The sequence below is a fragment of the Ictalurus punctatus genome, chromosome 9, assembly GCF_001660625.3.
Source record: "Ictalurus punctatus breed USDA103 chromosome 9, Coco_2.0, whole genome shotgun sequence".
Taxonomy (NCBI): domain Eukaryota; kingdom Metazoa; phylum Chordata; class Actinopteri; order Siluriformes; family Ictaluridae; genus Ictalurus; species Ictalurus punctatus.
The window spans coordinates 23,406,915-23,430,854 of record NC_030424.2 but is presented as its reverse complement, the minus strand read 5'-3'; the positions used below and the strand labels follow the sequence as shown (position 1 = coordinate 23,430,854).

The window sequence follows — 23,940 nt, the reverse complement described above, 5'->3', positions numbered from 1 at the left end:
CCGAACTGAGAATTCATCAGCGCTGTGGTATACAATCAGATAACAATGTGATGAGGTTGAATGAACAACTGTATTTATCCCTCATTTAGCAGACTGTTCTCTTTATTCAGAAAGGTTTCTGACATGCTTTGTCACTCTCCTCAGGAGCAGAGCTGTCTATGGGACGACAGGAGGCATTTGAAATATTTAGGACCGAGCATGAGGATAATATAACTATAGAAGACAACAAGGTCATACTGAAACAGAGGTCAGTATCTTTTTACAGTATCAGTGGGCTCTATTTTTGTGCCAGTGAAAGAGTAACTTAATAGTATAATGTCAGTTTTCTTCCCTTTTTGCTCAGTTGGTCAAAGAGATTACGGCAATAACAATGAAAGTGACTGCGTTGCCATTGCAGGCGCAATAACACCCTCGTTTGATCCAAAATTGTGATAGTTACCACCCATTGAGACATACTCTTGGCACAGACTTAGAAGTGCCATATCTTACAGCCTGGTTTCATGGATATAAACTAATTATGTCACCCATCTTCAACATTAATAGGTTACTATTAACGAAATTTATCTGGCTGTATTTTTTTTTTTTTGTAACAAATGAGACCAAACATTTCAATTGACGCTACTAAATGTGAATCAGTCATTATGCACATGAAATCATATAAATAATAGAACAGAATGACTAATAAAACTAGGTCAGTTCCAGTGTTGCAAAATATTTGGCCATCACAGAGATGAGGCATTAGTGTATAACAGCAGTCTTCCATCTTATCCACTGCAGGATTTCATTCCAGCCAATCAGGAGCCAAACATGACTCCACAAACATGACCAATCAATCGATTGAATCGACGATTCAATGACTGAAAAGACTCTGAATTATAAACAATGCAAAACAATGTGCATTTTTTGTACGTATAAAACTGAATAAATCAAAAATTGCTCTGAACAGAGGTTTAATATCGCAAACAAAATGTACTGCAGATTCACCATATCTTACTTTTTTTTCTGGAGACTGTATTTTAATGATAATTTTGTAAACTCCAAATAAGCTTTACAGATCTTTATTGGAAAGGGTTTAAACAAGGTTTTTCATGCTAGTTCAATGAACCATAATCGGTTATTGCACATGCACCTGTGGAACCGTCCTTAAGACACTAACAGTTTACAGGCGGTAGGCAATTAAGGTCACAGTTACAATAACTTAGGACACTAAAGAGACCTGTGAGAGAAAAAATGTGATTTAAACAGTAACTCGAGCCACACTGTTTTGGCTTTCCTCTCTTGTCATCACTGTTGCTGTAAAAAGCTATGTTGAAGAAAGATACCTAGGGCTCCTGCTCACCTGCGTGAATATGCCATAGACCTGCTGCAGGGAGGCATGAGGACTGCAGATGTGTCCAGAGCAATAAACTGCAATGTCTGTAATGTAAGACGCCTAAGACAGTGCTACAGGGAGACAGGAAGGACAGCTGATTGTCCTTGCAGTGGAAAATTACATGTAACCGTGTTCCCCCCAGATGTGATTGCGATCTTGCAAATGGTTTGGTGGAAGGGTGGGGTAACATCTCACAGCAAGAACTGACAAATCTGGTGCAGTCCATGAGGATGAGATGCACTGTAGTACTTTAAGCAGCTGGAGGCCACCAGATACTGACTGTTACTTTTGATATTGCCCCCCCCCCCCCCCCCCCCCCCCCCCTGATTTGCTGAGTATTTATGACCTGGAGATTGACTGAAACATAATGAGCTCGGTAGCAGAAATAGAGCCTGATTTGCACAGCCTTTAGTGTTGTTTTAAAACAACCAAAGTGCTCTTTTTAACCATTAAAAGTATTATATGATTTTACTACATAGGTTTCATATGCTTCACAGGTTTGCAGAGGCTAAAGAACTGGGTGAGCAGGTTAACCAGGCCAGGAGCAGAGTCAGTAAGTCATTCACACCTAATATTTTCCCTTAGCCACCCAGTCACTCACAGGATGCTAAAACAGCATACACTCCAGAGCTGTGAAAATGTAAACCTCTAACTTCCGCGAACGTTACTCTTATTATCACCATTACCTTGATCAAGAACAGTCCTAAGATGGCCTCATGCTGTTTCTGCTCTGCGTCTAATGCACCATGAGTCAAAACCACACTCTTCTCTAATGACCCTTTTCCCTCACACGATTAGCTTCTCGCTGGGACTCCGTTGTCCCTCCTGGGTAAAGTAGTGTCACTCAGCACATTCCAGACCTGTTCCTGAACACAGGAGATCCTGGGAGCACCACTCTCATCCGAGCTCTTCCGCCATGACGCTGGTTTACAGGGCAGGAACTGCTGCTTTATGAGTGTGCTGAACACACACCTCAGTGCACTTCCACTACTCCCGTGGAATCTTTCTGGCAATGTTCTCACAGTCGGGAGATGCCAGAAACAACAGCATGCTGACACACAGTTACTGCTGTGCTCTACATCCTGTTGTGAATCATTTCAAAAGCACTCGAATGCATATAATTTTAATCGTATTGTGGTCACACGAGCCACACTTTCTTAGCTTTCCTTAAAGAGCTTTCCTCATTCACGTTCACCATGGCCAAGAACATTTGTAAAGGAAGCTGCCATTAGACATTGTGGCCAATGACCAAGAACAATGTTGTACCTTATGTATAGGAGACACATATACTTATACACACATAAAAAATGTGTAGCTTTAATCCCTGACAGCTTTCATTATGTTTTTATGTTTTATTGAAAAGTGGTCTATTATATAATATGTTACTTTCTTTACTGACATCTGTACAAATGTTTTTGTACAAAGCCAAAAAAAACATATTTTTGTTTTGCGAGAATCTCATCAACCATGATTAGTGTGTAGCATCCACCTGGATGATGTGACGGCAGCCATAGTGTGCCTTAGCCATAATGTGCCATAGTGTGATTAGTGGAGAGGAGAGAGTGATGTGGTGAATTCAGAGATGGGGATTTTTAGGGGGCCATGAGAGAGAAGGGCCAATTTGGGAATTTCGCCAGGACACCAGGTTTATACCCCTACTCTTTTATGATAAGTGTTCTGGGATTTTTAATGACCACAGAGAGTCAAGACCTCGGTTTAATGTCTAAATGGAAGGAAGGTTGCTGTTTTTACAGTATAGTGTCCCCATCACTATATTGGGGCATTACACAGACCACTGGGTGAGCACCCCCTGCTGACCTCACTAATACCACTTCCATCAACAACTTGAGTTTTCCCCCAGGAGGTCTCCCATCCAGCTATTGGCTAGTCTCAACCCTGCTTAGCTTCAGTGGGAAACCAGCCGATAACTGCAGGGAGGTATGTCTCTGGCATGTAAGGGCCACAGGACGGCCACAGGACCACCACAGACACTCAAATCAAAACACGACACAAGAAAGAGTAGGAGGACACAGACATGACAGCTTTGTGGAATATTTTGTCTTTTTATCATGTTGTGCAGTTAATGTTAATTTATTGCTATACTGAAATGTAGCTTTGTTTCCGAAGTGCTTTGGGCAAATGTGTTTTGTCGCTGAGGTGACAGCACATAAGCTCATAAAATGTGCAATCCATAAATGTTTCCCTTTGAACTGAGAATACTCACTGCTGTAAACTCGTTATGTCGCTATACCAGTGTGATCAATTACACAGGCCTACCTATCAGCACTGAATATCGTTAGCTACATGAGATTCTGGAAGCACTCTTACGTGTGTGTGAGTTCGGGGACCGGGACCTTTCTCCTGCCTCCAGACCTGCCAGATCACTACCTTCTTGCTTTTCCGGGACCTGCAGATTTACATATTAAGCACTGGTGTCTGGTGTTGAAATTAACATGATGGAATCTTTGTTTCTTTGTCTTCGAATGAAATACTGTGAAATACGGTACTCTCAGCATAGGAATCACCCTTGTCCAGTCTGCTGAAGCTTTTAAGTCATGTGAAAAAAATACGTCAACTTTTTGAGATTCCTAAACTGAGGAGAGTTTCAACAGCCTACCAAAGTACATTGAGCGAGATGTACAGTAACGTTAACAAGCTTTCTCTTGCCCTTTTAATGCAGTGATATGTGAGCTTCTCTGTTAACATCTAACAGCACGACATGGGGTTTTCCAGCAACAGTGATGACAAGAGAGAAAGGAAAGCCAAAACAGTGTTGCTCGAGTTACTGTGTACATCACATTTCTTCTCTCACAGACTGTAACATTTCACCAGCCCTGTGTGGAGAGTTCGTTTTTTTTTTTTTTTTGCTTGAATTCCTCGTTCACTTCATATATTCTTTTTCAAGTGTTGCCAGTTGCTTCACTTGAAGCAATCAGTCACTAACAATCAGTAGCTCTTTGCTGAAGTACAGTTTTCACAATCAAGCAGCCACAAAACAAAACCAAGACTCGCTTCTATTCCATCTGTTAAAAAATGTCTCGACCACAAGTCTCTCCCAGCAGCATAATTACTCATCGTACTTCTCCAGCACCCAGTTCATATTGTTTAAGTGTGCTGTATCTCCCACACTGTTCAACTGGTGTTTGTGGTTTCGGCTCAGATTCGGATGAAATGGTGCACCTCACCTCACAGCAGACTTGACTTCCCTAAAGTCACGCATGTGGGTTTGAGTGGCATTCAACCGGCGCCCAGAGCGCAGCGCCAACAAAGACATCATGCGCTGACGTTTAACTTCGGTGTTATGCTTCAGTGAGGATACAGCTAAAGCCCGGTGTTATTATTGTGCCTGTAATCTCGGGTGTCTGAATTAATGCCACCGCAGACACTGAGAATGATGAAGGCATGAAGGAATTTATGCCTTAACATCAGCATGTCTACATCAACCAGCTGTAATGTCTTCATTTTCCTCTGATTGGCACTCAACAATGTGAAAATCTCATTGAGAATTAGTGGAAAATTGGCATGGTATTTAATTGCAGAGAAGTTGAAGTACCTTGGGATCTTAGTCACAAGTGATGGAAAAATAGACCGTCAGATTGACAAGTGGATCGGTTCAGTTGCAGCAGTGTTACAGTTGCTGTACCAGCTTGTGATGGTGCATCAGGAGCTCAGATTGTGGACGAAGCTCTCTGTTTACCAATCAATTTACATCCCTTTCCTCACCTATGGTCACAAACTATGGTAATGACCAAAAGAAAAAGATCATGAGTACAGATGGAGTAAATGAGATTCCTCCACAGAATTACAGTGCTTATGCTCAGTGATAGGGTGAGGAGCTCGACAGTCTAGGACATCCTCAGAGTAGAGCCGCTGCTCCACCAAATTGAGAGGAGCTGGTTGAGGCAGTTACAAGGATATAGCCTGGTTGGCTCCTGGGAAGATCTGTATCGGGCACCTCACTGGACGGAGACCCTGAGGAAGAGACAGGACCGCTTGGAGAATTTATATCTTATAGTTGGTTTAGGAACATCTCAGGATCCCCCAGGAGGAGCCGGAATCTGTGGCAGAAGATAGAGAAGTATGGACTGGCTTTCACAACCTGTTGCCACAGCGATCTTCACCAGGAAAAGGGGAAGGAAATGAATGAATGAATGATTTGTACAGGAGGACTACTGATTTGAACAACCTATATACAGAGGATGGAAGGAGGATATTAGTTTTTAAAGATGAAATATTGTTTAAAAAGCATTTGTCATTGTAAATAAAACAAATATTCTCCAATAATGTTCCCAATATATGCCCTCATAATCGCTTCCAACTTCTGAGCAGCTTTTGGACTTCCTTTGCCCAGTATTCAAACTCAGAAAAGGTAGATCAAGTTCCTTTGAAAGTGTTTTTATTTTGATTTTGTCATATGTTTTTGGAATTTACAGTGCTGTGAAAAAGTATTCTACCCTGTCCAGGGTGTACCCCGCCTTGTGCCCGATGCTCCCTGGGATAGGCTCCAGGTTTCCCCGTGACCCTGAAAAGGATTAAGCGGTATTGAAGATGGATGGATGGATGAAAAAGTATTCTGATTTGTTCTGTTTTTGTGTATATCTCATACTAAATAGTTTTACATATTCAACAGGAAATATACAACATAAAGGCAACCTGAGTAAACACACAATACAATTTTTTTTTTTTTTTTTATTGAAGCAAAAAAAGCTATCCAACACTTATCACCAATGTGAAAAACTAATTGCCCCCTTAAACATAAAATCTGGTTGTGCCACCTTTAGTAGCAATAACTGCAAGCAAACACTTCCGATAACTGGAGATCAGACTTTCACTTACTTCTAGGATTAGGATTTACTCTTACGCTTTGGATCATTGTCTTGCTGCATAATCCAGTTGTGCTTGAGTTTCAACTTACGGACTGAAGACCAGATATTCTCCTTTAGGATTTTCTGGTAGAGAGCAGAATTCATGTTTCTCTCAATTGTTTCAAGTTGCCCAGGCCCTGAAGCAGTAAAGCATCCCCACACCATCACACTCCCACCACCATGCTTGACCGTAGGATTGATGTTCTTTTTGTGGAATTCTGTGTTTTTGGTTTAAGCCAGATGTAAAGGGACCCCTGTCTTCCAAACAGTTCCACTTTCGAACATTCTCCCAAAAGGTTTGAGGATCATCAAGATGTGTTTTGGTAAAATTCAGATGAACCTTAATGTTCTTCTGGGTTAGCAGTGGTTTTCATCTCGCCTCTCTTCCATGGATGCCATTTTTGCCCAGTGTCTTTCTGATAGTGGAGTTATGAACAGTGAGCTTTATTGATGCAAGAGAGGCCTGTAGGTCCTTTGATGTTGTCCTTGGCTCTTATATGACTTCCTGGATGAGTAGTTGCTGTGCTCTTGGAGGAATTTTGGAAGGTCGGCCACTTCTGTGAAAGTTCACTACTGTGTCAAGTTTTTCCATTTGAAGATAATAGCTCTCACTGTGGTACTTTTGAGTCCCAGAACCTTTGAAAAAGCTTTTGTAACACTTCCCAGACTGATGCATTTCAATCACCTTCTTCCTCATCATTTCTGGAATTTCTTTCAACTTTGGCAGAGTGTGTTACTGGGTAAGACCTTTTAACCAACTTCATGCTGTTGAAAAAGTTCTATTTAAGTGTTGATTTGATTGAACAGGGTTTGCAGTAATCAGGCCTGTATGTGTCTAGTCCAGCTGAACCCCATTATGAATGCATTTTCATTGATTTGGGGAATTAGTAACTACAGGGGCAAATACAGTAGTTGTAGACTCTGAAACATAGCACTTAACATTCAGTCTAAGACAATGAGTACAGGATGTCTTGCCAAATGCATGTCCAGCATCCAGCTTCACTGCCTATATGAATAAGAGCATTGGATTTTGGTCTGTTAGTCAGTAGGCATGGCTGCTGTAATTTGGATTGTGATTGGCTGGTAAGTGGGTAAGTGTTTTTCAATATAAGACAATATTTTGAGTTTTAAGGTTCAAACCATTTTAAGGTTCAGGTTCCAGGTTAAATTTGGTAGGCATATGGGTCTTCTTAAAATCCATCATTTCTACCCAACAGAAAGTCAGCCATTTTGGATTTTAACTTGAGTACTTCTACAGAGTTCATCAGGATCAAACCAAATTTGCATAATGTCAGGATAGCCAAGATGCTAATGGAAATGTAAAATGATGTTGCCATGGTGAGGTGATAAATTAACATGTGATGATGCTCAAACAAGAAGTGAGGCATAATTCCACTGTATATCATGCAGTGTCGCACATACTTCTCATGTATTTCCAGTGACGTGCCGTAATAACATCCACATGCCAAAACTGGCTCATGAAAAAGACATTGCTGACCCCTTGGTGCCTGGGCCCACCAATTGCTGCCCGCATCTATATTAGGTTCTTGCTCCTATTTTTAAAAATTATTTTCAATTCTTAATATGTTTAACTTTATCCCATTTTGATAAGCTCCATGCCAGCACGTACCTGCCCACATTGAGTGTCCATATGTCCATATGATATCTATTCAATAAACTGCTAATGTGCACACTGTGTAGACTCTACATGACGGAGCTACAAGTTCAACCTGTGAGGTATGTCCTCGGCTGAACGCGAAGGAAAATGCAATCGAGGTCCCCAATAGGCTTTCCAGATGTGTGGGGAATTAGGGAGTCCTCTTGCGCCTGCTCCACATACAGCATCTGCTATCCTCTTTGCCCACCCCCCCACCCCGCCCCAAGAGCCCATCTGTCCTGTCTGTAGCTGTGGCCCACGCTCCTGGAACCATGGCTCACAAAGCAGGATCCAGATGAGCATAAATATCATCAGCATGTTTGGGGCATTATATCTGCATGTATTTGTTCCCTGAACTCAGCAGTTTCCTTTGTTTGTTACAATTGCTCATAGCTGTTCTGATTCTCAGTCATGTTATTTAAGCATGAGGGACGGCTGTAAACACCTCTGTGGGATGTGGATGTACTTTGTAGAGTCAGTGTGTTCTTGCCCAGTCATCACAGCCTCACATGTTTACTGCTGGTGGATGTCAGTTCAAAGTCCCAAACTTTGAACTGACATCCAAATGCACACATGGGTTATGATTGTGGTTTTGTATTGGAATTTGTCTATGGCAGAAAAGTTGTCAACAATATGTAAGAATAGAATGTTAAATATAATATTCTATCACGCCAACTCACACTTGCATGTGAGTCCTTCAGACTGCTTTGTGAGGAGCACTGTATTATTTTGCGATCTCAATGAGAGGCATTCACTCAGTCTGTCAGGCAAAGAAAACATGAAGTGGATGATATTGGTCTCTGTCCCACTTGGTTTAGTCACCAGTGGTTTCTGTTGCGATTTCATAAAAATCGTGTGACTGTGGCGCAAAGAATCCAAAGAGAAAAGCATATTTGTGGGTAAGGTGGCGCCTCTCTGTTCTCGTGTACGATTATTAGAATGAATCATGCACACTTCAGGTTTTGATGTGCCACCATATAGTGCATCAGGGAACCAAATGTAGCTTATAGAAAATATGTCAAAGGATAATACGTGCCAAGATTCCCTTTACCCTCTGTTCTTGGCCTTAGAGAGACATATCACATGGTCTGGCTAAGCATGAAGTCGTTTTCATGGAATATCCATTGACTAAAAACATAGTGGAAAGCATCATCCATGAAGGATTTAAGTATAGTTTTTATTGTGTTCACTGAAATGAAAATAGTTCTACTCCTGGCAGAGTAAGGGCACATGGGAGTCTTGTCTGGTGAAGAAAGTGCAGCAACAGCAAAAGTCTTAAATATCTATTGAAAGTAAACGAGTGATTTGCGTTTCTTATTACCAGTTCATACACCATTTCGATGCTAAATGGAGCCTATATCATAACACTTACTTGATCATTGAAATTTGTGGTCAATATGGCACAGGCATAAAAAGATGGACCACTGGGTGGAGGATATTATTCAGACTTTTAGAGTATATAATTTACCAAGCTCTATTTACAGTGTCAAATTATCTACTTAAAAGTGTTCTCCATCCACAAAAAAAGATGGATTTCATTCATTATTAACACTGTTTGAAATTTTAAAGCAGAGCAGAGATTTAAACAATACAGAATGCATAATCATCCTTATGTGATCCTTGGTAAATCTGAAAAAAAACCAAAACAATAGTAATATGGTTGAAAGAAAAAAAAAGTTTCTTACCAATAAGGAGTGGATGGTGGACTCAAAAGCTGCTTTTGCTCAAACCATGAAGTTATGCTGCTGATTGAATATAAGCTCGAGCCCACAGGAATCTCAGAATAACTGTCAAAGCCCTTTAGTGAAAACCAGACATTTACAGATTCTGAAACATATTGTGTCACATACACGGGTTTGGAAATAATCTAAGCAGCAGCGGCTTGTGACCATAGATTTTAGTGGGGCGGGACGAAATTTATAACAACATAGATTCAAATGAAGTTTATTCGAGATGGAATCACACTTGGTTTTTTAGCTAAAGGCTACTATATGTATTGAATTTTTAGAGCAATCTCCTAATAAGCAGTTGAGAGTCAATAGCATAAAGTCATCCAGCATACAGTGCAGTCTTAGAGCTCGATTTCAGCTGTTTTAGATGTACCTTTTATCCAGTGTTTGGGTACATGTTTCCCGAAGAGAACATTTCCTCAAGCTCTATAATCACGTTTACCAGTTTTCAGCAAAATTTACAACTCAACTAAAAATTAGAAAAAGGACCTTAAAGAACTGAAAAAAAGGAGATATTCTGGAGTTTTCTTGTCTTTCTTAGCATTTACATGGGAAACAAAGTCACCATGGTGCACCATACAGACATACACACACTGTATGCACTTATACTTTGCTTTTGTTTGTGGAAATTTATTAGATTTAATACTGATTATTTGCTATAAAGCTTTACAGTACCTCAATGGCATTAATATCTCTGCTAAAAATATTCATAGAGCTAGCATGGGCTAGCATGATTCCTGCCCCAATGAACCTCTATTAGCACCTCTAATAGTGCCTTATTAGGGCAGACCTATGTCTCGCTGGAGATCATATATCTCACAGTTGGCTTGGAAACATCTGGGAACCCACCAAGAGGAGCTGAAATCTGTGGCTGGGGATAGTGAAGCCTTTTCTGACCTATACAAAGAAAAGCAGGCTGAAAGAAATGAATTAAGATGATCTTAAAAGCACAATGTTTACTGTAGAAGGAAAGACGTTGTACTTGTCTTACCAAATGTGCCTCGGAGGTACAAAGGAGTACAACCGTCAGCAATGAATCTAATAAGAAAATTCACCATGCTAGTACTGAGTTCAGTTTACAACAAAAATAATCCATGGTGCCATCATCATCATCTTAAATCATTTTTGCTTTTGGTAGGGAAATTTAGTAACAAGTATCATTTTAATAGCATCTTCAGAAAATATGAATCTTGTTTATTTTGGTATTACTTCAACTGCTCAGTTAACTATTTTGCTAGGTATGATGATGTTTCTGGTGGAATTTGCCCATGTAGTTACTGCCAACAGTACAAGCTAGCTAAATTGTCAGATACTATCGCTATCTGTAGTGTTATCTAATGTTATGTTACAGAGTTTTGCAGAGGTCCTCCTGTGTTTTTATTTTGGCTGATTTTACTGAGGTGTATCTTCTTAATATTGGTGCACTTTGGATGTGTTTAGTGCTCTAACACACTTAGGGTGGGTTGCACCAATAAGGATTAAGCTTAAAACTAGATTAAATCAAGGTTTATCTAATAATTCTGTTGCACCAAACTTTAAACCCTGTTTAAAATAAGCAGGCTTACATTTAAACCAACACATTAATCCTGGATTGAATTTCACAATAAACCTGGATTAACTATAATCTTGTTGCTCCATCACTTAAAACTCAGATTTAAAAAAAAAAAAAATTATTTGAATTTTTTCATTTTCTCAGCCTATATCAGTTATGCGAATGAACGGTTAATAACGGCAGTTGCGCTTTTTTTTTTTCCATTTAAAGTTTAAAGTTCACAATCCCTTTGTAGTCACTCAAGTGGAAGTGAAAGAGTTACATTGTTGCTGTTTAGTTACACTGGAGAATTCCTATTTTTCCACGTTTAGGAAATCCACATGCACTTCCACAATGTTGTCAATGGAGAATCTATCATGATGGAGAAAATGAATTGTAGATGGAGGTTTTAATCACAGGTTAGAATTCGAATCTCCGTTTTGTTAATCTGTGTTTAAAATTAAGTGGTGCACCACAACTCGATTTAAAATAAAGCCCAGATCAACAAATCTTAGATTAGCTCTAAACTGTGCTTAATTTAATCCTTATTGGTGCAACCCACCCTTTGTAATTAAGCCCATGGGATGAATCATGTGACTTTAAAGGAAATAACCAAACTGTTCTGGACTCCGGCTTTCTATGACTGCAATTAATGATCTCTGTCTATACAGTAGGCCACACTTGTAGCTGTCAAATTCTGGTTCTTCTGATCTGCAGCTTTCTCATTCTGTCTGCATAAGCAGGTCAGGCAAGGTTCAGACCACTCAGCACTACTGCTAAGTGTTTCTTAATCCCGTAGCTTTATGGGTTAGTTATGACCAGGCCACAGATCAAGCAGCTGGAACTGCTCTATTGCCCCTTGAGAGCCTCCATTGTTTTGTGTTAACAAGGGCATCTGGCTAAGTATGTCAGGGGTCCTGAGGTGAGTTATGAGTACAAAAAAAATCTTACATTTGAATGGCCATGAGTGTATTCTTATGTGTAATGTAATCAGCTTGTCAGCACCATCTACTTAGCGGACTCATGGCCATGTGGATTCCTCATCAACACCATCTAAACTGGACCAGATGAAGGAGTGATATACGGTTCAGTAACAAAGACTGAATGTGAAGTTGGCTCACGTTTTAATTCCTAAGAATGTCTAATAGCATCACGTTTAAGAGAGAAATGGCACGTTTTCATTTGGCATCTTTCTACTCGGATGTTCTCAACACGGCATGTGTTTCTGTAGAGCCTTATCCAGCAGACCTTGCCATGGATATTACTTTACCATGGACAGAAACGGGTCAGCAGAAGTACTACCTGATATCAGAATCCGACATGTCCTGTCATATTTTATCCTTGTACATCCTGTGGGATAAGTAGAAGAGGTCTGCAGACAGCAAGGCGACTAGCTGTGTCAGACATTTGCCCCACAAGTCAGCTGGGACTTGTCCATCATTCTTTTTTTATTTTCCACCATCTTTCCATTAATGGCAGACTCTTTCCCTTAGGCAGTTTCAAACTGCCAGCAGATCTATTTGCTACTGTTTGAAGCCCAGGCACTCCTACGCCTCCATTATTTCTCTTTCCAGACTTAAGGCTATTGCACATGAGCTGAATAGAAAAATTCAAAATTCTAGCGATCACTGGCTGGAGCACCTTCTGTGCTATTCTGAATAAGCACCTCACACAGCATGCACAATGAAACCATAATAACACTCTTATAAGTTATAGCTAGTATAAGTAGTAATTACCTACCCTACTTTGTTATACTGATTAGGTGTATTATTATCAGTAATAATGATTAAATAGATACTCCTTTAGCTCTGGTGGCGTAGTGGTTAGCACATTTGCCTCATACCTCCAGGGGTTGGTGGTTTGATTCACGCCTCCACCCTGTGTGTGTGGAGTTTGCATGTTCTCACTGTGCTTCAGGGGGTTCTCTCCAGGTACCCCGGTTTCCTCTCGCAGTCAACAGACATGCGCTGTAGGTTGATTGGCATTTCCAAATTGTCCGTGGTGTGTGTGTGTGTGTGTGTGTGTGTGTGTGTGTGTGTGTGTGTGTGTGTGTGTGTGTGTATGATTGTGCCCTGTCTTGTGCTCCGAGTTCCCTGGGATAGGCTCCCCACGACCCTTTGTAGGATAATCAGTACAGAAAATGGATGGATGGATGGTTTAACTCTGGTGATGAGAATTTTTGCTTTTACTGTAGCTTTGGAGGCAGAAAATAAAGAGAAGAAGAGTTGCTTGTGCAGTTTGACTGTCAATGGGACGTCACATTACGTACTGGTGAACGTGCCAAAAATAGCCAAAGTTGTTATTTGTAGATATATCGCAGCTTTGTAATATTGGCAATGGAATCTTTTCAATTCAGTATCAATTTATATTTGCTCACTGCTTCTAACTTGCAATATGTTTGGTCGGGAGGCAGAAAAAAAGATAAATAAATAATGTCAAAATTATGTGGTCTGTCCTAAATATATTATAGCATAAATACAGTAATAGTATACTGTAAAGATAATCCAAAGCTCAAAATATTTACCAAAAAGCCTACAAAAATGAATGATCATCACATTACCTGTGCAATTGAAATACCTTTCTGGTCATATAGGTAACTGAAGGCATTTCTGTGGATCTCAGCGACCTGACCCCCCCAACTCTCAACCACGTGTTTTATTAGTGATGTCAGTGTTTAATCTGGCTTTTTAACACTAAGAGCATCCTAAGTTATGTCTGACTTTTTCCATTGTAAATGCTTTCACACAATCATGCACCAGATATGTATGTTTTTCTATGGCTACTATAAACTGTTAGGTCTTTGCAGTGTGGCAGGCATAACAGATCTGTCTGGGGCCCAGTGTTGCGTCTGTGTTTATGTGAAACACACAAAGCCTTTTAGTGTCTTCAGCTATACTAGTAAAATGTCACTGTTTTATTGCAAATCCTCGCCAGGCTCCAGTTGTCTGCCTCTACATTGTAACGTGCTACAGCATAAAGCTACTCTGCGCTGGTTAAATAATGTTGTTAATGTTGTGTCTGTTATTCTTTCTTTGTCTGTCTGCTATCTGTCAGATGAGCTGAAGAAGCAGTTGGAGAGTAGAAGGATGCAGATGGCAGCACAGGGTAGGTGATTGTTCTCTCTAATGGCTGTACGTTATCTCAACACTTCAGTCATGAAAGGGATTGGAATCTGAATTAAAAGCCAGTAGGGGTTTCCTCTGTTTTTTTTTAAACATTGTGGTGGCCTGGCCTGGCCTTTACTGTAATGTCATCTTCCTTTTGATAAACATGCTAAACATGCTTCTACAAGTTTACAGATCTAGCCTACACTGTCAGTGGGCTGTCTTTTAACTGCATCAAAGAGGAACTTCAGACAAGCATGCTTTTTATTATGCGGCAGCATGTACTCGAAACACACCCAGAAGCCCTGAATATAGCCGTTCTATATTCACGAGCTTCTGAAAATCATGGTGAAATGGGCGTGCGACTCTGAGATGAGTGCCCTGTCCACAGCGACATAAGTGCAGTGTTTATGAAAGACTACAATGTTTTGGTCCTGTTGTACCTCGAATGTCCTGAATTCTAGAGTAGTGTGTGTGGCCTCAGCCGTTCAGCGTTAAATGTGGAGTTTGTTAGTGGCAACGTATGAGCTGATTTCGTGTCTTGGCTCAGAGCGCTCTGAAAAAACACACATAGAGGGAAATGTCCTGCTGAGTAGAGCAGGAAGTGGAGAACAGATCTATGAAAGGAGAGTTGGTTGCTCAAAACAAAAACATGATTCAGGTCCAATAGGACATGCAGTGGTGCTTGAAAGTTTGTGAACCCTTTTCTATATTTCTGAATGAATATGACCATGGGGAGGGTATAAACGGTCTTGAATTTCCTCCAGTTGTACACAATTTCTCTGACTGTGGATTGGTGGAGTCCAAACTTTTTACAGATGGTTTTGTAACCTTTTCCAGCCTGATGAGCATTTTCCTGAGGTCCTCTGAAATCTTCATTGTTTATGCCATGATACACTTCCACAAACGTGTTGTGAAAATCAGACTTTGATAGATCCCTGTTCTTTAAATAATTCAGGGTGCTCACTTACACCTTGTCATACACCATTGTTGTCCCATGGATTGAAAACACCTGACTCTAATTTCACCTTCAAATTAAACTCCTAATCATAAAGATTCACATACTTTTGCCACTCACAGATATGTAATATTGGATCATTTTCCTCAATAAATAAATGAACAAGTACAATATTTTTTGCATAATTATTTGTTTAATTGGGTTCTAGGTCATATTTATGCAGAAATATGGAAAATGCTCAAATTTTCAAGCACAACTGTAGGATATTTGTGAAGACATTATGTCATTCTTTGCACAAAACAAAACATGAGGTGATGCTGAGAACGTACTCCTGTTAAGGCACTACTAGACGTTTATGGTTTAGCTGTTGCATTTACAAATGGTGATTTGAACAAGCAGCAGTCAGACCAAATGCAAATCAAATTTGACTGATTTACTGAATGGGAAATGACATGTGATGTGAAAGACGTGCATTTAATTCTGGTAGTTGTTAGTTTGTCTTTGCACAGACTTTATAGAGATAAACTTTAGCCGCCTTTCCACCGAAATTACCCAGTACAATTAGTCCCAGGAACTTTTTTTCAAGGGAACATTTGGTTCCTCCAGACCTTTGTTGTCTGCGTTTCCATCGCGGTCTAAAGTACCGTGAAGATTAGGCAAATTAGTCCGGTGACTGCATGCGATAAAACCCTTGGCGAGGATATGAAGCCTCAAACTATCCTACAATCAAACTGATTATTGAACAAAGTAAGCTGATTTTAATGGTGTAATAATGTAAACTGTTTGCTCAGCCCATAAAAACATGTAGCAGGCTCTGATTGGAACACAAAACTTTGAACAGTAACAAAAGAGTTTGCTGCAAGTACACTGGTGGTCTAGTGGTTAGGTTTTGGTGCTCTCACCACCATGGCCTGGGTTTGATTCCCGGTCATTTAATGAATTTTATTTTTTTTGGATAAAGGTTTGTGTTTTAAAAATGGACAGTCTATTTTCTGAAATCTGTTAAAGACACGGCAACAAAAACGAGGATGGAGGAGATTCAAGCTGTGCTGCTGTTGATTGTGATGTATTGCTTTGCTAAAGAGGTCATTGAGAAAATGCTGGAAAAGAGACGAGCAGTGGTAGTAAAGCGAATTCAGAATGCTCGTAACACTAGACTTAAAGTAAGCAAATGGATTTTATCAGCTATTGTTGAGATGATCGAGACGAACGCGCGTGCACGAGCACTGCACTGTTTTCCTGTGTGAACAACACCCAGCTCGCTTAACCCACTTGATGTATGTAAGCATACTTATTCATTGCCGGTCGGCGTTTCCAGTTCCCGCTGTATTTCATCCTCAGCATAAATACTTATTAAGGCCTGAACCTCATAGTCGGTCCATCGGTCGCATTTTTTAAGAAACTCTATTGTGTTGATTCGAATCGCAATAAAAAACAGTTACTGTGCACATCGCAACAGACGGTTAAAAATGGTGGTTGAAAAAAAAAAGCTCTATATACTCAACCAATCAGCATGTTCAACACCCAAGTCCCACCTCACAAAGTTTCTGTTTTTTTTTGACCACCTCCCGAGTAGAGACTTTGTGAGGCCTAAATATTTTACCCGGAATTTAATTTAGACCCTGGTCCTTGCGGTGGAAACACAGAGTACCGCCAAAAGTCCCTAGTTCCTGAGGAAAGTTCCTGCGGTGGAAAAGTGGTATTTGACCTGTGGATTCACAAACTTCTGTCTTGTGAGCCAATAGAAACCACGTGGGCGGGACTACGGTCTCTTTGGTCAGTAATAAATGAAGGCGCTGCTTGTTATTAAGCAGCACTCATACCAGACTTTTGCCTCACTGTTTTCTTAGTGTTGCTTGGCAAACATCTGCAAAAAACAGACAAACAAAAAAAAAAGCTTAGCCGTCTCGTCCACCGATAAATGCTAGTTCTGTTTTTACTCTCTGTCTGCTATAATTTTCATGTTATCAGTGTTGGGACTTCTGCACTACTATTAGTGTTATTGAAAAGGAATAAAATTGTTTCAGGTGTAATGGGGAATCAGCCAAATCCAGAATCGGATCCTGTAGAGGAGAGACTCCGGAACCAGATTGAAGAGGAGAAGAAAAGGTATACATTTATTCTTCAAATCCTTTTTACACATGATCCAAGCAAACTTCAAAAGCCCTTCTCTGTTAACACAACGATTTTCTGAAATGTGTCTATGTGGAATCAGTGTATATACCATTAACATTCTTTTTTTAATGATAGATATAAGAGCACTTTTGAACGTTTAAAAGGCTTGAAGACAGAGATTGAACATCTACAGCACCTGCTTCAGAGGTCAAAGGTCAAACTGCAGAAGGACTTCGAGGACTGGTGGACTCAGGAGGCAGCAAGGCTACAGGTACTCTGTTCAGTTGCGTTTAATTAAGGAACATTGCATCGGTCACTCAAACCCATAAATGCTACAGTCTCCATATGGTTGATTCTGCACAGACATTTCTCAGTTCCACATTTTTAATGTCATGCAGCTAAACATCTGACCAGCAGACTGAGCTGGCGACGCTGTTTTGATCTTGTCAATAGGAAATATGAATGGTCCATCCGGACACATGAGCAGCTGTGCAGCAGTGCTTGGTCCTTGAATCTTTCCAGAGGAAATGACTTGTCTTTCACACTAACTTAGGATGTTCTGGTTTGTGTTTTCTCATTAACATCGAGGTTGAGTAAGCTGTATTTAGCTCTGGCTGTAGTGAACAAACAAGCTTTTAATATTCACTGGAAACATTAGCGTTGGTGTAGTGTATAATTTAGAGAATGCTTTTTTCTTAGGAACAGGAAACTACAACTTTAATACCAAAACACATTATTGTTTTATTTTTCCAAAAATGCTGACATGTTTCCAAGGACTGCGTTGAAGCAATAGCAGACCGGCTGAAAATGACTCATTTCTGAAGCTAGGCTGGTTTTAATGTTCTCTCTGATTCTCATGTTCCTATCTGTCATCAGGTGCTGCAGGTACTCAGATGTTTAGCTTGAACAATTTAGGCAAATGCATTTATGGTAACTGTGTGTGATTTTGCAGCAGAATCAATCCTCAGAGAGCACAAGAGCAGGGCGGAGCCAGGACAACTCTCACTGCACTCCTTCATCCAGGTGAGACATAGATGCAATTATGGTTATCAGTATAGGAAGAATGAATGGGAAAAAAAAGAGTGTTTTTATCAAGTATTGACAAATTCATCTGCTTGGAATATTTGATTCTATTTAAAAGCCTGAAACCACTTATCAGCAATTACTAGTGTGAAACTAGTAGATTCTTAGAAACAAGTACATGAATTTTGTTGGTACATCCAACTTTTGCTTTAATGACAGCCTGCACTCGAGCTGGCATGGACACTCTATAAGTTGTGTAAAGCCTGATGATCCATGTTAGATCAAATCCATGGAAGTGTCGTCTGAATACGTGCTTCAGTGGAATGGATTGACTCAAGGAAAATCTGACCTTTTGTGTACAAAGGATTTAACACATCACAATGTCAATATCACAAAATTGCCTTTAATTAGTGACATTTAAATGGTGACATAGAAATAGTGCAGTATATTGAATATTGAATATTTCTTTTCTTTGTTTAAAATAAACTTTGTATTTAAAGATTGCCAAATTATGTTGTTATTTTTCCTTTATTTCCTCATGCTCAATGTCGGTTCCATAATTATTCAGCCATCAAATTATTAATATGATTGTCCTGCTTTAGTTGCACCATTTTTATATGTGCCCCCCTTCCCTTAGGCCTAGGGTTCTCCATTATACCTTACTTTTGAGCTAAGGGACCAAAACTAATTACATAATCATGAATTAAATTGTGAGAATTACAATTCTAGAACACTAGAATTAAATTGTCATTTTTAATACTTGGTTGCAAATCCTTTGCAGTCAATGACTGCCCAAAGTCTGGAACCCATAGACATCACGAGACACTGAGTTTCTTCCCTGGTGATGTGCTGCCTGGCCTTTACTACAGCTGTCATCAGTTCCTATTCGATCTTGTTCTTGGGGCATTTTGGCTTCAGTTTTGCCTTCAGCAAGTGAAGCTCATTCCACTTCTTTTCTTTTTGAAGAGGCTTTCAAAGTATGCTTCAGATCATTGTCCATCTGCAGTGTGAAACACCATCCAGTGAGTTTTGAAGCATTTGGCTGAATCTGAGCAGATATAACCCTACACACTTCAGAATTCATCCAGCTGCTTTTGTCAGCAGTCACATTATCAATAAATACAAGAGAATAGTTCCACTGGCAGACAGACATGCCCATGCCATAAGATGAGGTGGTGTGCTTCACATCATGAGCAGTTCCTTCTTCCGTCATCTAGCACAGTTGTTTCCCACAATCTTCTAGGCCTTTTGGTGTTCCTGAGCTCACCAAAAGTGAATGTACCAAATAGACAATTCCTCCACACCTAATGTTATTGCTATCTTTGATGGGTTTGTTTTGATTTTGCAGCCTAAAGATGGCTTGCGTCATTGGCATTGACAGCTCATTGGACTTCATATTGAGAGTTAAAAGCAACACATCCCCCCATGTGAATTCAACATTTGAACTCAACACTAGAACTTTTGTTTGCTTACATGTAAGTGAAATAGTGAGGGAAGAACATGCATCTGGCTGTGGAACAGCTGAGCAGCCAGTTGTCCAATTACTTTTAATCATGTGAAAGGGTGGGACCACATACACCGTTGAACTGATTTTGGATGTAAATACCTTCAACTTAAAGTTGAAAGTCTGTACTTTCAGTATTTAATTTAGACTCTAATATACGGTGGTAAGACAGCTAAAATAGCAACATTGTCAATGACTACGTTTACATGGACAGCAGTAATCTAATTATTGACCTTAATGTGAGTAAGATAATAATGTGATTAAGGTGTTTACATGAGTCGCTTTTAGAATACTCCTGTCATGTTCCCGTTTTACATGTTTTAGAGCATAATTAGATTAACAGCCTGCATCATTACGTCACCGCACCACGCCGTCCGACGTCCCTCCAGAATTTTACGTATCAACATACAGTTCGTCTTCGTTATGGGACCGTATACAGTTTTGGGTGTTTTTATTAATTTTTTTTACGAACGCTTTAAGTGCAGTTAATTATTTGTCACGCTATACGTGCTAATAGACAACTGCTTGAAGCCGTGGGTTGCGTCCCAAATCGTGTAATTTCCATCTATATAGTAGCCGAGATACATGTATTTTTCCCCACTACAGGCCTATAGTAGTATAGCCGAACTCTCTTGTTCGCTGTAAAACTGCCGTGTGATCATGTCCTGTCACAAAATGCAGTGAAAACCCTCACACGACGTTCATAATGTGATTAAGGTGTTTACATGTCTGTAATACACGTCCATAATGCAACTAAAACAGGAGTACTCCACCTGTCTTAATTCGATTATTGCTTACTTCGATTATGACCTTAATTAGACTAAGGTAAGTAAAAATGGCTGTTTACATGGTAGTTTCTTAATTAGAGCATGGTCTTAATCGGATTAAGAGTGGATTATTGTTGTCCATGTAAATGCAGCTAATGTCCAAATATTTATAGAAATGACTGTATCTACCTACCACTTTGCGTCAGTAAGCTCATATAGAAAGAGATTATGTTCTCCTTTGATCTGTATTAAACTGTTAATGTTTTGATGAGTTTGCTATTTGCATTTAAAACAGGCTGTATAAATTCTGGTACGGAAAAACGTTCTGATAATGCTTATTGTACACTTGTTTCAAAATTCCAGTTCACTGCATGATCACCAGTTCGATAACCAAGAAAGAGCACAAAGACACCAGCCTACTCCACCAACAAGAGAACTCAGGTAAACAAACATGAGATAGCACACAAGCCAGGTATGGGCATTTTAGAACTTTTCCAAATACCATTCCATGACAAAAGGACACATAATTTTTTTTTACTACTGTTAGTCTTTTCCTGAGCAGCAAGAGATTATTTTGCTGCCAAGATCGCAGTGAAGAATGTGGAATATTGCTTTGGTAACAATGAATATGTCCAAGCCATACAAATGGCTTTAATTCTAGGGGGAAAAGTAATACCTGATCAAACAAAATCACCAGTAATGCCCTCTGAATGCTCTCTGTGGTAACTGTTAGAAGCCTCTTAGAACACTTAGAAGGTTGTGAACAGATAAAATTAGTAATGCAACTCTAATCTCTATGCCAGTTTTAGGAATGTTTTTAAAAAAAACAAAAACAAACAAAAAAAAACTTTTAAGGCATTTTCAGTGCAATTCCGGTTCAAGGAAAAAAAAATATTCTGAATGAGTTCACCCAAAGGTGACAGAGCGGGCCAAAATACAGTCCTCTCTGAAACTATTAGAATGGCAAGACCAGTTCATTGTTTGTGCTGTAGACTGAAGACATTTGGGTTTGAAATCAAAAGATGAATATGAGGAGAGTTTTTAGAATTTCAGCTTTTATTTCCTTCCATTTAATATGTAGGTGTGTTAAAAGACATAAAATATAGCATATTTTGTATCAGACTACCCAATTTGTAGGCGAGCTAAAATATTAGCACATGTGACTGACAGGTGTTTCTTTGGTGCCCAGTTAGATTGATTGCTAAAACAATAAATAGCTATAAAAATCTACTCTTGGGTAAAGCCTTCAGTTTTACCTGTGAAGACTAAATTTGTTGTTAAAAAGGAAAAGCCAACATGAAGATCAGAGAGCTGTCTATGGGAGAAAAGTAAGCCGTTTAGAAGCCTCGAAAAGAGGGAAAATCAATCAGAGGCGTCGCACAAACATTGGGCATAGCCAATACAACAATTTGGAATGTTCTGAAAAAGAAAGAAACCACTGATTACCATCAAACCACCAATTGAGCAGGATTTTAGTGAATTCTCCTGAAGAGGAGACTGAAGGGAGAACCAAAAACAAAGAAACAACTGAAAGAGGCTACAGTAAAAGCCTGGAAAAGCAACGCAAAAGAAGAAACCAACAATTTGGTGATGTCAGTGAGTTGCAGGCTTGATGCAGTTATTGCAAACAAGGGATATACAACCCAATATTAAGAGTTATTTACTTTAATTTAAGACTTATCTGTTCCTATACTTTTCCTCATCTAATAATTAGGTGATCTGATACAAAAGGTTCTATTTTATGTTGTTTAACACAGCTAGATGTAAATACCAGGAAATAAAAGCGGAAATCCTAAACTCGTCTCATATCCATCTTTTGATCTCAAACCCAAATGTCTTTGGTGTAAAACACAAACAAATAAATTGGCCTTGCTGTTCCAATATTCTCAGAGGGCACTGAACATAATAGTATTTCTTCCATACATGCACAACCTACAGATTTTCTAAGGAGGTGAAGGGATTGGCGAAATCAAGTGGTTGTGCATCTCTGTATGATGACCATGTTTGTTATTATTTACAGTAAGGCATATAATCATGTGAAAAAATATGTACAGACCATGGAATTTTCTTTTTTTTTTCTTTACATATTTGGACAAGCAAACATTTAATCCTCTTTGAAACAGTGCCTATTAATAAAGTTGATGCACTATCCAATGACACATGAAATTGACATTTTGTAGTAATTTTCACAATTTAAATGAAACAAAAACAGATCAGTCACATGGAAAAAGTGCATATACCCCTACATTTATCACAACTTCAAATCCATAAAATTAGAATCAGGTGTTCAAGATTGGGTGCCAGTGATCAGAACCTGCTTAGGGAGTGCAGGTGGAACCTGTCTTATTTATACCCCTCTCATATCTAGTGTCTGGTGTTCCCTTAGCTATTGAGGTGTGGGGGGATCATCTACAAGTGGGACAGATTTCAAATGACTGCCAATTTGTCCAGGACTGACCGTCCCATCAAATTCGGCCCAAGAGCAGACCGTCTGATGCAAAAAGAAGTCTCCAGGAATCCCAAAATTTCATGACAGGATATGCTAGTAAGTCCTGCAACTGTTGGTGTCAAAGTGCATGCTTCTACAATCAGAAAGAGATTGCACAAATTTGACCTGCATGGGAGGAGTGCCAGGAAAGAGCCTTTGTTGTCTAAAAAGAACATTAAAGCAAGACTACAGTTTGCCAGTGAACATATAGGCAAAGACAAGGCCTTTTAGAATAAAGAGCTCTGGACAGAAGAATGAAAGATAGAGTTGTTTGGCCACAGTATCAACAGACATGTTTGGCGCTGATCAAAGACAGCTTTTCAGGAGAATCACCTCATACCAACTGTGAAGCACGGTGGTGGAAATATTATAGTTTGGGGTTGCTTCACTGTCTCAGGGACTGAACAGCTCACATTCATTGATTCAATTATGAATTCTGCATCATATCAAAGAGTACTTGGAGATAATGTGAGGCCATCTGTCTGAAAGTTGATTTTGAACCAAAAGACCTTTCAACAGGATAATGATCCTAAACACACTAGCAAATCTACCAAGGAATGGCTCAAAAAGAAGAAATGGAGGGTTATGGAATGGCATAGTCAAAGCCAAAATTTAAATCCCATTGAAATGTTGTGGGGGGATTGGAAACGGGCAGGACATGCAAGAAAACCCTCAAACATCTTGTAACTGAAAGAATATTGCATGAAAGAGCGGTCAAATTCCAAATTCCAGCAAGCCGACGTCAGAGACTGGTGGACAATTATGCAAAATGCCCACAATAAGTTATTTTTTGATAAAGAGGGTAATTCTAACTTCTGAGGCCAAG

The 23,940-nt window shown here is 39.6% G+C and overlaps 1 protein-coding gene across 2 annotated transcripts in view; it reads left to right on the top strand.

The window, feature by feature from the left end:
• The window catches only part of kif6 (kinesin family member 6), a 103,128-nt gene that overhangs the window by 59,869 nt on the left and 19,319 nt on the right, over positions 1–23,940 (top strand). For both annotated transcript variants that reach the window (XM_017476613.3, XM_017476612.3), the window contains exons 14-20: positions 145–247; positions 1,870–1,925; positions 14,210–14,260; positions 17,245–17,326; positions 17,468–17,603; positions 18,285–18,355; positions 20,990–21,067. In XM_017476613.3, the coding sequence (XP_017332102.1) occupies positions 145–247; positions 1,870–1,925; positions 14,210–14,260; positions 17,245–17,326; positions 17,468–17,603; positions 18,285–18,355; positions 20,990–21,067 (577 nt within the window). The remainder of the gene's footprint in view (positions 1–144; positions 248–1,869; positions 1,926–14,209; positions 14,261–17,244; positions 17,327–17,467; positions 17,604–18,284; positions 18,356–20,989; positions 21,068–23,940) is intronic.